The 13,579-nt window shown below is 38.8% G+C and overlaps 1 protein-coding gene across 5 annotated transcripts in view; it reads left to right on the plus strand.

The window, feature by feature from the left end:
* The first annotated feature begins 1,719 nt into the window (after positions 1-1,719).
* RAB28 (RAB28, member RAS oncogene family) overlaps positions 1,720-13,579 on the plus strand; it is a 58,131-nt gene continuing 46,271 nt past the window's right edge. For 3 of the 5 annotated variants that reach the window (XM_015862911.3, XM_015862912.3, XM_085545735.1), the window contains exons 1-3: positions 1,720-1,892; positions 7,783-7,879; positions 12,610-12,698. In XM_015862911.3, coding sequence (XP_015718397.1) covers positions 1,815-1,892; positions 7,783-7,879; positions 12,610-12,698 — 264 coding nt within the window. In that variant the 5' untranslated portion in view covers positions 1,720-1,814. Of the gene's footprint in view, positions 1,893-5,286; positions 5,367-7,782; positions 7,880-12,609; positions 12,699-13,579 lie in introns of all 5 variants that reach the window. The other 2 variants (XM_015862914.3, XM_085545734.1) reach the window with 1 other exon arrangement.

The following is a 13,579-nucleotide window of genomic DNA, read 5'->3' on the forward strand; positions in this document are numbered from 1 at the left end:
CATTTAGATGACAAAGCTAAAAAAAAATCAGGAGTTTTTCTAGAAGAAAAATGAACATGTGCTGGGAAGAAACTTAAAGGTGCTGTGTGCTCTGTCAGTGCAGAGTGGACATTTTGGTACACAGTCCAGCTTTTCCCTCTGGGCTGGAGCCTTGGCTTACCCAGCATGAGTTCTGCAAGGGCCGGGGCAGCAGAGAGGCTCTGGCACCTGCATGCAAAGGTGTTCCTTGACTGAACTGTGGTCCTCAATGTGGGAAAACATAAACCTGAGCTGCTGGTAGAGAAACTGTAATAAAAATGAGAAGCCTGAGTTGTAGAAAGCTAAATTCAGAAACTTTAAATTCATCTTTTCCTGTTCATTTTCAGGGAGACTGCAGCAGAATCAGCTGGAGTGTGGATGGTTCCACCAATATTCCTGGTGGTTTATAAGTTGTCTGCCTTGATCAGCGTAGAGCTTTTAAATGCCTCATGGTAAGAGCACAGCAGCCCTGTATGTGAGGAGCCTTCAAGGAAAATTCCACATTCATCCCCAGTGCCCTTATTCCTGACAAATGCCACTTGGCTGTACCCTGATGCTGTGACATTCCTACTTAGGACAACTTGCAGTAAGGTTACACTGAAAATGATTCAAAGTGGAAAATACTTGATGAGTAACATGCTTAATTTGTTGTTTTCTTTCTTTTTTAAGCATGAGAAAGTGACATAGATGTGTGTCTGTCTGGTTTTCCATTAGAAATTTGGGCCTTTTCTGTACTCTTTTAAACAATGTCACTGGGAAAGCTTTTGGCCTCAGTTCTGCATACAGATGAACACATGAGTAATTTTCTTTGCATAAGGAATCGTGATTCCACTGAGGACTCAGAAAGACTGTGTACTTGTATGATTGGAAACTTCTAACAAACGTTCCAAGCAGAAAACCTGAGAGAGACACTGAAACAGGAATGATTTTCATCCAGTTGTTATACAGAGTTGTCAAGTGGAGGTTACAAACCGCTGGTCATAGTGCTTAACAATACTGTGGTTTTCAATTTGGTTGGGGGTAAAGTGTTATTACTGTTTATCTACCTGGATGGCAAAGTTCTCAGCAGACACAGACATCACAGTTTTCAGTGACTATCTGGAGGCTCTTGGAAGTTAGACAAGCAGCTGACTGAGATGGCTGAACTGCAGCTTGGAGACCTGCCACCTTTCCTAGACCTGTTAAGCTGGGCCACAGGTTAAATTATATCCAAAGGCAATCTCCCAGGGACTTGCTTATTTATTATGTCCTTTCCTAGATGGGGAAGTGGCTGGACCAGAGCTGCCCTTTGCTGGAGATCTCTCGGACAGGGCACCAGCAGCTCTGACCGCCGGTAGGCACCACTCCACGTCCCTCAGCACGTCGGGGGCAGCATGAGGCAGCCAGACCCAACCTCAGCCCCGCAATGCCCCTCCTCACCCCCTCCTTCCCCGCCCGCCGAGGCGGTCCTGGCTCCTCCCCACACCCTCTGACCCCCAGCTCCTTAGTTACCGCTCGGGGCGTCACTCCGGGCCGAACCACTGCGGTGCTGAGCACGGTGCCGGGCTGAGCCACTCGCCTTCCTGCTGGGGGTGGTGAAACGGAAATCATCGCAGCCGCCCCCTGAGTGCGCCCACAGCGGCTGCGGGTCTCGCTGCTCTATAGCTCCCGTCCTCTCCCCCTTCCTCTCCGCTCCGTCGTTGGTTTCGTCCGGTGCGGCCCATAGCGACGGCGGCCGCGCTGAGGGAAGATGGCGGCTCCGGCGCCGCGGTCAGCTCCGTGATCGTCGTGAGCTCCTTCCCTTCCCCGCGGCCGGCATGTCTGACTCGGAAGAGGAGGAGAGCCCGGACCGCCAGCTCAAGCTCGTGGTGCTGGGGGATGGCACCGCAGGGAAGGTCAGTGCCGCGCCTCCATCCCCGCCTTCCTCCACCCGGTCTCCCCCTGCTCGGGCCCGTCGTTCTCCCGTTATTACTAGAGCTGCACGTCCTTAACATAAATAGCGTAGTAATAGTGTTGTGTTTGTATAATGCAGTAGATGGACTGTGTGATGAGACAATAATAAACACACAGGAGCGATGGCTGGAGTGCTGTTCCATGGGTGGCTTTCCCCAGGAGTTTCCCATTCAAAAGGAAGAATCCTTTCCCTGCTCCCATTCAATGCCTTGTGGCATCACCCCTTGCTGAACAGGGATTTTCCTGCATTCTTGAGTTTTGCTGCAGGCTCATGCTGGTTCCCACCCCTCGTTTTGGAGCTGCCATTCACCAAATCTCTGCTGGCTCCAGCAATTCTGCTCATTGAGTGCAGCTTGTATTGTGGTGGGCTGCTTTTCCTCCTGTCCCCCCTAGATGATGCTGTAATAGAGGCTTCTTCCAGTCATCTTTATGGCCTAGCAGCAAACATGTGCAATAATGGATTTACTGTAAGATCTTGTAAAATAAAGAAGTGATTGGGTTTTGAAGTGGAAGGGTAAAACATGCCTAGTGGTATTTCAGGCACCTTGGAAGACTAAATTGTTGAGAGTTCCTTTCCTTTGTTGTGTCCTCGTTTGGCTGAGATGTTGAAACATGCATATGTCTATATGTTTTTAACTAGCCTGCTTTTCACATCTGTTTTACAGCTGGTCTGTGCACACATACATACTTAGCCTCTCATTTGCTCCTCAAGACATTGTTTTTTCTCTTCTTCTGTCACCGGGATCACTGGAGAAGAGATGTGTAGGAAATAATGGAATGTATCTTTGAGATATCACGTATTGTGTGTTTAATGTGAGACTTTTCAGATTTGGCTTCTTTCCGTTGCTTGCTTCCCCTCTGCCCCTTTTAAAACATATTTTATTTCCTCCCTCGTGGCCATCTGGGTCTGTCTGGTCTTCAGTTCTCCAGGAGAGAGGGAAAAAAAAGACCTCTTTGTGCATCAGCAAGCTGAAGGTGGCAAACTTTTCATCTTCACATTGACTAGAAGCAGCATGATGAAGGTTCTGCTGAAGTGTTGGTGGCAGTTTTAAAACAAATCAGTATCAGTCCCAAGCTAAGGGTAATATTTATGTTTACTCTGTGTAGGAATTCCTCCCTCTGTGAGGGAGGGGTGTTGTGCTTCTATTTGCTGATTTCATGGTGGTTCAATGAATAGCATAATACTTAGTTTTAAAACAAGGAGTAAGCACTGCTGGGGAAAACTTGAAGGAGGCAAGATTAGAAAGGGAGGAAGAAATGAAAGAATCATGAGGCAGTAAAACCTGAAAAAGCACTAGAATAAAATGAAGGCAGTAAGAAAAAGCTGGGTTGTTAATAAGAAAAACTGAGGAAGGTAGTGGTTGATTATTAATAAGATATTAATGAGAGAACAAAGGAAACAAGCTGAAAAGAAGCCCAGAATCAGAAGCAGAGTTAATGTGACAAAAAAAGAACCCAAGAATTATTAATAGAAATTGGTTTCTTGCTTCTGATGGTGAGAAGGATCATAGATGCCTAAAGCTGTGTATATAGGTTCTAAGTCAACTTGCTCTTCCCACGCCAAAATGATTTTTCTATTAAAATAAACAAGTTCAAGTGTGGATTGGAGGGGAAAAAGAAGACATTATCTCTCACATGGTCCTTCTCTTGCTATGCACAGGTTGGTTTTTATTGGAGTAGGTAACAGTTCTGGTTAGAACCACACCTGTCCTGGCCTACTACTGATGAAAAAGTGTTGGGCTGCTGGAAGCAAATCCAGTAGCTTTTTGTGGGCTGAAACTGGGGCTGTGGGAGAAGGGGAGAGGCTGAGGTTCTGCCTGTTTGCCATCCTTTGCAAATGGGAACTGAAATACCTTATGTCTTCCATTAGAGGATGATGAAAATGAACTCAGCCTGCTGTAGAGGTATATTCACGTGGTGAAATGTAGGCTGGAATATGGAGTGATATCCTCATCGCTTTAGGCTTTGTTATGATACCTTCTTGAAGTGCTGTGCTAATTCTGGATCTTGTCATGCTTGAGCTCAATACATTTGTACATGTTGACTAAAAATTATCACTATTCCATTTTGAAAATGGAAAACTGCATCAAGTGACCTGTCTGCATGGAGCTGCCTTTGTAGATAAATGCCTGACTGTAGAAGTCTGGTAGTCTTATCTATGTTAGCGAACGAAGGTTTGTCAGTGGTTAGGAGTGGAAAGGCTTTACCTTCAGATGACAGAACTGCTTCCTCTGCTTGCGAGAGGCTTCTTGTGCCCCAGCCCACAAAACTAGACTGTTCTCAGTCAGAAATTCTGTGTTGGACAATTACTTGTTTTTGTATTAGTTTATTTTTCTATTTTGCTTAAGGTTTTCATTTTGTCTGTCTTACGATTCTTGCCAGCAGGGATGGTACCCAAATGTTGCTGTGCTTGGAGAACTACAGTTTGGTCTTTGAGGAGGGTGGGAAGGGATGGATAGATGCTGCTTTTTGGCTCTCAACTGGTTGGTGAAGTTGTTTTATGAATGGAGATTTGAGAATCCAGCACTATGTGCTTGCATCCCATTCATTTGGCTGTGGTTTTAATTACTTACGACAGTGATACAATCCTTTGGCTTTACTTTCTGAAAGCGTTCCTCTATGGGATTTCATTTGAGGGATTTCATTTGAGGGATTGCCTTTGGCAGGCTGATAGTAAGTGTCAGAGCTGCCTATCACTGCTTGTTCTGTTCCACTGCTCTGCTGCTATTTCGTTAATACTTCTTTCTTTTTCTGTTTCTGAGTGTGTGCGTATTCAGGGATGGCATGTCAGCACAGTTCCTGGAGTCTGTTGATGACATTGAAAAATATAAACAAGAAATTCTCATCTCACCTGCACGGTTCCCTTGTATCTCTATTTCCAAAACAGCTCCTCAAATATCCTGTTGTATTTCACTCTCAGAATGGTGTAATTTTTTTTGTGCATATATTTACTGTTGTCTTGGTTAGAACTCAAAGAACTTCAGTTGCTGATGAAGTGGGGGGTTGTAAGACCAGGATTCAATGCTGCGTTGCTATTCAGAACAGCATACAAAGTTTATTTATTTTTTAAAATACTTAAGTGTGTGAATGTACCAAACTAGGCTAACGTCAGGGGAGAGGTGATAGCTCGTTTGGCTTAGTGGTGTGGTGGAACGAGGCCTTCTTGGTATTATGTTGTCTTCTGATCTCTGGATTAATGGCTGAGAGTTCCTGCATTGAACCTAATCTTATTAAAAAAAAATGTTCTAACCATCTCATTTGTTTTTAAAGGTACAGTTCTGCTGGACCATTATTTAACTTTGCTTTACACGGATGATACCGATCCTATCTTTACAGGCATAACTGTTATGCAGTCTTTCATGAGAAGCGTGGTGAAGAGCAGTTTTAGGACTGACGGGGTTATTTGCATTGCAGAGGTACTGAATGTGCAGTGGGATGATTCGCTGTTTGCTGTGGTGAAGGAGCTGGAGCTTTTGCTTGCAGTGCTTTGTGGATAAATAGTTGTTAAGTGAATAGAGAGCTCCAGTCTGGTAGCCCAGCACTAAGGTTTAATAGAAGAAAATTGAAAAGGATTTACTCAGTGAATTTCTGATATAAATTCCTTTGCATGCAAGAGCACGGTGGAAGAAAACAATTTAAGAGAGCTTTTCTACACTGTTGATAACTTGCTGCTCTTGTTGGTTGACTGTTAATTGAATGTATGTTGTTTATTTTTGCTAACACCCTTAGAAGCCCACAGGGGGATATTGAATGTCATGGAGTGATAAAGCTAATATTTACTGAGCCCTTAAACAAGAAGGGAGTGGCTGCTTATTAAATAGGGATCCAAATTAACATATTGGAGAAAACAGAACAGTGATATAGCCAGATATATTTTAGTTTGCGCTCTGGATGCTGATATTCTTTTATGGAAAGGAAGAACGTGCAGTAGATATGGTGTATTTATTTATCTGTGATGTTCTTATTCTTTAAGGTCCTGACAGATAAAAATAATGTCTTTATAATACTGCAGTGCTAACCATTGGCATTAAAAAATCTAAACGTAAGCACTACTGATGTTACTGAATATTACAGAATAAATTTGTCTTGAACTGTATTTTTTTGTCTATGATGTCAGTATTACTGTCACATAGTTGTAGGCAGCACAGTCTTCTCATGGCTCATCCTCCATGGTCTTCTTCCTTTCCAGAATGATATAAATACATAACCATAGCCATGCAAGTTCACGTTTACTTCTTTCCACTCCCATTTACTTATTTTTAATTTCCTCTGGACTTGAATTCAGTGAAGTAAATTAAATGCTGCCATAATATTTAATTTATTTATATTTTATTAATTACTTCAAAAATGTATGTTCTAATCTCAAAATATCACTTATTATACGTGTGGCAGTGATAGGAATGTCATTGTGATTGAAAACAGTGTATCTTCTATTATTTACTTCACAGTTAATTGTACAGTTGAATACATGTTTGCATGTTAATACTTGAGTTTTAATACCCCAGCTCTTCTGGTCATGTCTCCATGCCAAAAAGAGTCAGTTATCTTTCTCCCTGTGTACGTTTGACACATTACTAGTGTAATTCATATCTTTGTTACAAGAGGTCCATTAACAGAACTTGTATATTCTCACTTTCTTAGAACTGTTGGTGCTATTTTACTATTGCATTTTTAGCTAAATGTACTCTAACAGCAATCTCTAACAGCTGACGTGACTCCCATCTTCAGGTCTTGATGGGCTGAAGTCTGGCAGAAGTTCCTTTTTGTTTGTTTGTTTTCAGGTAGGATTTTGTGAAGCTCTCAAGCTTCTCTGTACGTGCAAGTATATAAAAATATCTTCTATTTTTCTGCAGTTACTTTGTTTTTTTATATTTCAACAAGATATTTTACATCAACAAGAAATTTCAAAGCACGTGTCACTAATTGGATGCTGGTTATGTTACCTACCTGACATTCATATTTAATGTATTTTTCCATGTACAAACTTTTCATTTTCTCTGTAATTGCATTTCTCTGTTTTCTTAACGCTAGGTTGTGTTGCTTTCATATTTTTACACGGAGATCTTAAATTGCCAGTGAAAGAATGGAAATGCTGTGCTTTGTTAATTCATGCAATTTGTGTATCCTTTTAGCTGTGTGCAATAAAAACTGATTCTTTACTATGCCTACAGGGCATTGGTCTACTTTTGTAAATCCATGTAATATAAATTGACAGCATAAGTTCCCAAAGCTCTGTCTAGAGGAATAATTCTGCAAATGTGCATTTTTAACACGGGTTTAGTCTTCTGTTTGTTGAGGTGTTTGCAGTCTCTCCTCCTGTCTTAGCCATCGTGTAGTAGTTGATTCTGAGGCTTCAGTGTCCACTGGCAGAAATCCTGCCTTGCTTTGGATCCCCTCTGGGGCTCTCCACTGTGCAGATATCTATTTTTTCCTTCAGCCTCCCCTCCAGAAAATAACTGGTCAGGGTTTGGGGTGTTCTGGACCCTTGTTTGAGAAATGCACATTTATCGAAATCGAGCTGTTCAAGTATAGGTAATGTCTCTTAGATTTGTGTCAAGCTGAATGTACTAATAGCACCTCATTCAAATCTGTGTTTTATGATACGAAAGTGCCAAGGAAATGTGTGTCTGCTGATTTCTGTTTAATTGGTGGCTGTTGCTACCTCCTCTTGTTGTGTTGAATCTATCTGGAATGCTTAACAATACAAATCCTTCAGCACTGTCAGCATGCGTTGATTTAGCAGCTGCTAAACTATATTTCATATTTCTTGGTTTAACTTTGAGCTTTATACTGTTTAAAATGACAACATAATTTGATATTGTTCTGTTTTAGACATCCTTAGCCACGCGTTTTGCCCAGGAAACGTTTGGAAAACAATACAAACAAACCATAGGACTGGATTTCTATTTGAAAAGGATCATACTGCCAGGTAAGAGAATGAAGACACTATCACTGAAAGATTAGGGCACAGTAAAAGCTGCAGAAACAGTCTTCAAAGTAATGTATACTAAATAAGCTCAGTACACTGCTTTTTATTGTAAAATAACTAAAAAAGAAATGTTACTAAGTAAAATTCCTCCAAACGTATTCTTGCCAGGTGACAAAGAGTTGTGTATTTGCGACGTATGTTTAAGATCTTAAGTTAAACACTGCTGTCTGTATTCATGGATTTTGTTATCACTAACTGTCGAGCATAAAACAATGAAGTGGAACTTTAAGTACACTCGTTGGAAAAAGTATCCGTGTTTTGAAAGAAATAGTTTTATTTTTTGAAATGAAATACACAGCGTATTTGGGTTGTGTGTGCGAAGCATAATGCAGCTATGGAATCGCGGTGCTCTAATATGTGAATGCTGTTTTATGCAAGGCAGCATGAAATTGCTGGCATTTAATAGACCACTAAAATTTAGGGTCCCTTGGCACTCATAAAAATACAGTTTGAGCATTCAAGATGTTTCAGTTCGCGACGGCAAAGAAACTATTTAGATGCCAAATGCAGCACGCAGTGTAGAAAATGCAAAGAAATAATTCAGAAAGAATAGTTGCTGCTAGAAGCTTGTTTCCGAACAATTGGGGTTTAAAATAAGCCTTTTCATTGACTTGCGGTTGCTCAGTTTCCAAGCCTGAAAGGTTTTCATTAAAATCAATTTCTTCTGTTTTCAGAAATCAAAGTTAGAAAAACGTTGGATGGTGGAAGTTGTAGTGAGTGCTGATCAATTTGATGCAAGTTCTGTGTTTTTTCCTTGGGAGGTGGAGAGAGAAACCAACTCAGATAGTTAAATATTAACTCTAACTTCAAGTTGTGAGAAAATAAAGCATTCCTGAACTTAGTTTCTTAAAAATTACATTGCCAGTAATGTATCTTGATTACATTTATATACTTTCCTAAAGTGAAACAGAATGATCTTTTCAGGCATCCTTATGATCCCTGATTTCCTTTGGTGATTTTGCTGCTTATGGTGATACATGCAAGTGGAATATGTCCACAAATCATGTTGTTTGCATGCTCAGAACTTGTATTTTGCAAGTTTTTTTTCCAGTTGTTAAGCATGCAGATGTTAAGCATACATTACTGGGATTCTGCATGTTCTTCTTAAGTAGAAAGCATAGAAAATTATCATCTATTGCCCCATTCCTATTTTACTTCTAGTTTATTTTTTTAATCAGAAAGTAGATAAAAATAGCACCAAAACAACAGCAAAGTCTGCATCTGTTTTACTTGTTTGTTGTTAACAAAATACTAACAGACGTGGAATGTATTCCTATTTGGGAAAAGGCATTTTTTCAATGGGTAGTCTTTCAGTTTTTGCTCATGCCCATATGTGTATGCAGGGAGATGTAAATCGGTATGTTTTATAAGTAAGGTGGGCTGGTGGTGGGGGGAGTGAAAGGGGGGGTGGGGGGGTTATGATTTCTAAATACCAGTGTGGAAAGCATGAAGTAAATGGATTTTTCTGATTTCTTGATTAGTTCTGGGTTTGCAGAGACGTTCTCTTTACATATAACATTAATCCACGCTGCTACACAAGAATTATAATGTGTATATCGGTAGGAAAACGAGCTGTGATTCCTCTGTAGGAGAGCTGGCAGTTGGCTGTTTTACAGAGCCTGAGATTTGCTCTTCTCCTCTGAGCAGTGTTTCAGAAGTTGAAATTACCGATTACTACAATCTCACAGAAGTTTATATTGTGGTGTATTCAAAATCCATCTTAACTTCTTCAATAAAATATTGACATTCTTATTTTTAATAAGAAGTCTATTTCTCACCATTTCTTTTAGGAATTAATGCAATCTTAAAATAAGAAAGGAGGATATTTTACTTGCTAAAACAATGTGGCTTGATGCAAATACTAATCTCTTGACTATTTATTTGTTTGGTGTTTATTTCATTGTTGACTTAATCTTTAATTGTGAACACTGTCTTCTATTATTTATCTGCTGAAAAATTCATGCAGTTTGTTTGAATTTTTTGGTTTTTTTTTCTTTTCCAAATGTTAATCAATTTCAGTGTATTTTGTGATGCAGTACTTTGTGTAGTCTGGATTCAGCGGCAGCATAAGTTTTACTGCTTAAATACCCTATATGTTAGTCAGGGGTTCTGCTGATAGAAATTCTGAAGTGCCACAGTCAAATACCTGTTAGGGAGGTTGTGGGTGCAGTCCAGTAAACAAGATTCTTCTGTGAAAAGGGTTTTTTAAGTCTTCAGTGCAAGAAGTGGGCAGGCTTGTGTTTTAAGTTCCATCCTGACTGTGCAGCACTTTAAGTAGGGTTAACCAGTGCACCAAGTGTACCTCTGCAGGGTCAGTGTTCAGTCAGCCCAGTGGCTTCAGTTCATACCTGAAATGGCTTGGATACCTGCACTGTGCTGCTTTAGCTATTTTGGTTTTGTACTTACATGCTTTTTCTACAGTCTAAAGTAGTGCTAGCGTTTTCCTGTTCTGGGATTCTTCAGTTACTTTTATTGTATGTTAACTTTGTTTCTAAGAACTGTCTTATTTTATATGTAGGTTCTTGTTTTGTTCCCATTCTCCAATGTGTTCCTATTTAGTGTATTAAAAAACAAAACAACAAACAGATTTCAAATGTCTTTGCAGAAAACTGTTCTCTTGCTCTCATAGTCACTTATGGGTTATTTGCTAGGCAAATGGTTTGGTATTCTTCCTTCTGTCACAATAATCTTAATGCTTTTTTCCCCCCCAAGAATCAATCTGAGCACAAAGCAAGTATTACAGGAGCTATACATATATATAAAATATATATTTTAAGGGGAAAATTAAACATTGCACAGGGAATGATCAGCATTAATTTCAGTGAGGCTTTAATTAAGAACCATTTCTTCTTTCGTTTCTTTCTTCTGTTGTTAGTAAAGAGAAATTAACAACTCATAATGAGTTTTTTGAGGTGAGGAGTAGAATGCGTACAACCAATACAATACTTTAGCATGGTGGACTTTGGAGAATATTTGTTGGTTTACCTAATGAGAATGCACAGTCATTTCAGACTGCCTGTTACCAGTTCATCCCATCCAGCTGATGGAAGACTTACCTGTATTGTTTGCATAACTTCTGTTATGTTGTTTAAAAAGAATCAGTCAATAAATAGTAGATGCATGGTCAAAACAAATAAGCTTCTTATTCTATGAAGGGTTGCCTCAGTGGGAGTTTTGTAATGTATTTACCGAGTTCCTTTTGCAATTTCTGTATCTTAATGTTGATAGAACTGTATGTACCTTAAGATTACTCTGAATAGATAGTTTCATGTTCATCCCTGCATATTTGACCAAAGTAGAAGTTTAGGATATTTGTGTTTTTAACCAGATTAAAGCATGATGCACCATAAAAGTGTAATGTGGAGTAATTAGTAGCACAAATAGCATATATTCAGCTATATAGTTCTTATTATAGTTATGGAATGCTGGGATATATTTCCACAAAGCATACTTGCACAATTAACATGTAAGGAAGTTTGGTTTAAATTGAAGGCTGAACAGATCATGTTGTGTGAAATAAAGTTGTTAATAACTTGAAGTAGCTGAACTGAAAGTATGTGTTAGCAGTCCAAATTACTGTATTTTTCACTCAACTCAAATGTTGTGATAGGGGATTTATCACAATGTATATCCTTCTTGGAGTAAAGTTCATAGGTGGTTATGATTGTGAGTACACAGGATTGTTATTAATGTGTAATTATGTGGAGGTGAGAATCAGTTACAGGGGCTTACTTATTAGTTTAGTGCTTCCAAGACATTAGTGCAGTTTTGCAGTTCTTACAAGCCAAATTGTATTATAATATTAGTAAGCACGTTGTAACACAGGCTGCTGTGTGCACATACATAGACCGTGGATTTGAGTTTTTGGCCTCCTAAGTATGTATGACTTGCAGGGTATTAAATATTCTGCTGCTTTTTTAATTTTTTTTTTTTTATTTTGTAACCCTGTTTTGAAAGCCTGTTAACAGTTTCAACAGTCTTCAGAACTGATATTAAAACTGTTTAGAGTAGAAAGGCAGATCTGTTCTTGGTGTAGATTCTTGGAAGATGAAATTATGTAAATCATATTTAACTTGGTTGTCCGCTTTGGGGTGGTGGATAGAGGAAATTTAGTTGGCTTTGGCAATGTAGACTTGTATCTGCATCTCTGAGTTAATGTCAACCACATAATTCTTTACAGTAATTTAAAGAGCATCACTACCAAAATACATTTACTCTATGAATTTTCCTTACAGATGTGGAAGTGGAAGGAAAAGGGGACACAGAACATGAAACAATATGGTTAGGTTGACACAGTTACCTTCCACTTTCAAGCGCTGCACTGTAGAAATTTCCCTGTGAAGTTATTATGCATTCCTTGAGTAAAGTATGTTGTATAACTTCTAGTCAGGATGATAAACTTTGTGTACGATTTTGTGAAGTAACTATGTTGAAATGTGAATATTTAGCTATGGTTTTATGACACTGTAATGGGTTACCTGGACACAAATGACATTTCTTTTACCAAATGATGGTTGTCTTTGTCTTTAAATTTGGTTACTATTTGTGTTATACTTGTAAAAAGCTATTACTGTTGATATGCTAAGAGATATTACCTGCCATGATAATATAAATTGATTGTATCTAAGCTTTCCAGGTTACGTAGTAACCTGTATAATTTTCTTTTCCAGGAAATTTGAATGTTACTCTTCAAGTGTGGGATGTAGGGGGACAAACAATAGGAGGCAAGATGCTGGATAAATATATTTATGGAGCTCAGGTACAGTATTGATTGTGATATAGTAATTATATGGAATTAATTGAAACTGTGTTCTCAAAATTATAAATATCTTGCAGTGTGTTGCTTTGTAGATCTTGAATCTCTGCTGAATCTAAACATAATTGATATTAACATGCTATTGTAGGTTGTTTTTTTAAAAGCTGATTTAAAAAGCAAAGTAAGTGTGTGCATTTGTAGATCTGAATAACTTAAGAACAGATGTATGTTTCTGTGCTTTTTCTCTTGAGTTAAGGAAAGCAATCATAGTAAATAGTAAAGGTGATTTGGGTATCCACATGGTTGATACAGTGACTGCTTTTAGAGGAGATGCCTCCTGGGGAGAAGAAGTAGAAGGAGGAAATTAAGAGCAATCCTACACCATTAAACTCATACATACAACTGAGGTTATAAGAGGGCAAACAAAAGGAGACAACCAGGTAGCTAAGTGTTTCCACAGAAATCCAGTCCATGAATATTTGTTTTATTTTATTTTTAAGCTAAGTAAGCAGTATAAAATGAGTAGTAGGTTTAGGTAGGTGCTTTATATTATAATAGTATCCTGAGTTATTGACTGATTTAAGAGGAAGTACTATTTGCCAAAGTTTCTAACATGATTGATCCTAAAACATACTCTGTTTTTAAACTTGGAGTTGGTAATGAAAACAGTAGACATCACGTTTTAATATTGCATTTATCAGAAAACAAATTCATCTTTCTGTAAAATCTACAGTGATTTAAGCAGAAAGAATATGGAATTCTAAAACTTGGATAGAAGTTTTGTACTAATAAAGACAACACAGGAATGATTAATTAGGGAGATTAAATAGCATTAGTTGCTAAATTCATAAGTTTGCCTTTATTTAATCATTTTGTCACTTTCA

This window comes from Coturnix japonica, chromosome 4, assembly GCF_054131305.1.
Source record: "Coturnix japonica strain WE chromosome 4, WE-NBRP24, whole genome shotgun sequence".
In the NCBI taxonomy this organism is placed as follows: Eukaryota; Metazoa; Chordata; class Aves; order Galliformes; family Phasianidae; genus Coturnix; species Coturnix japonica.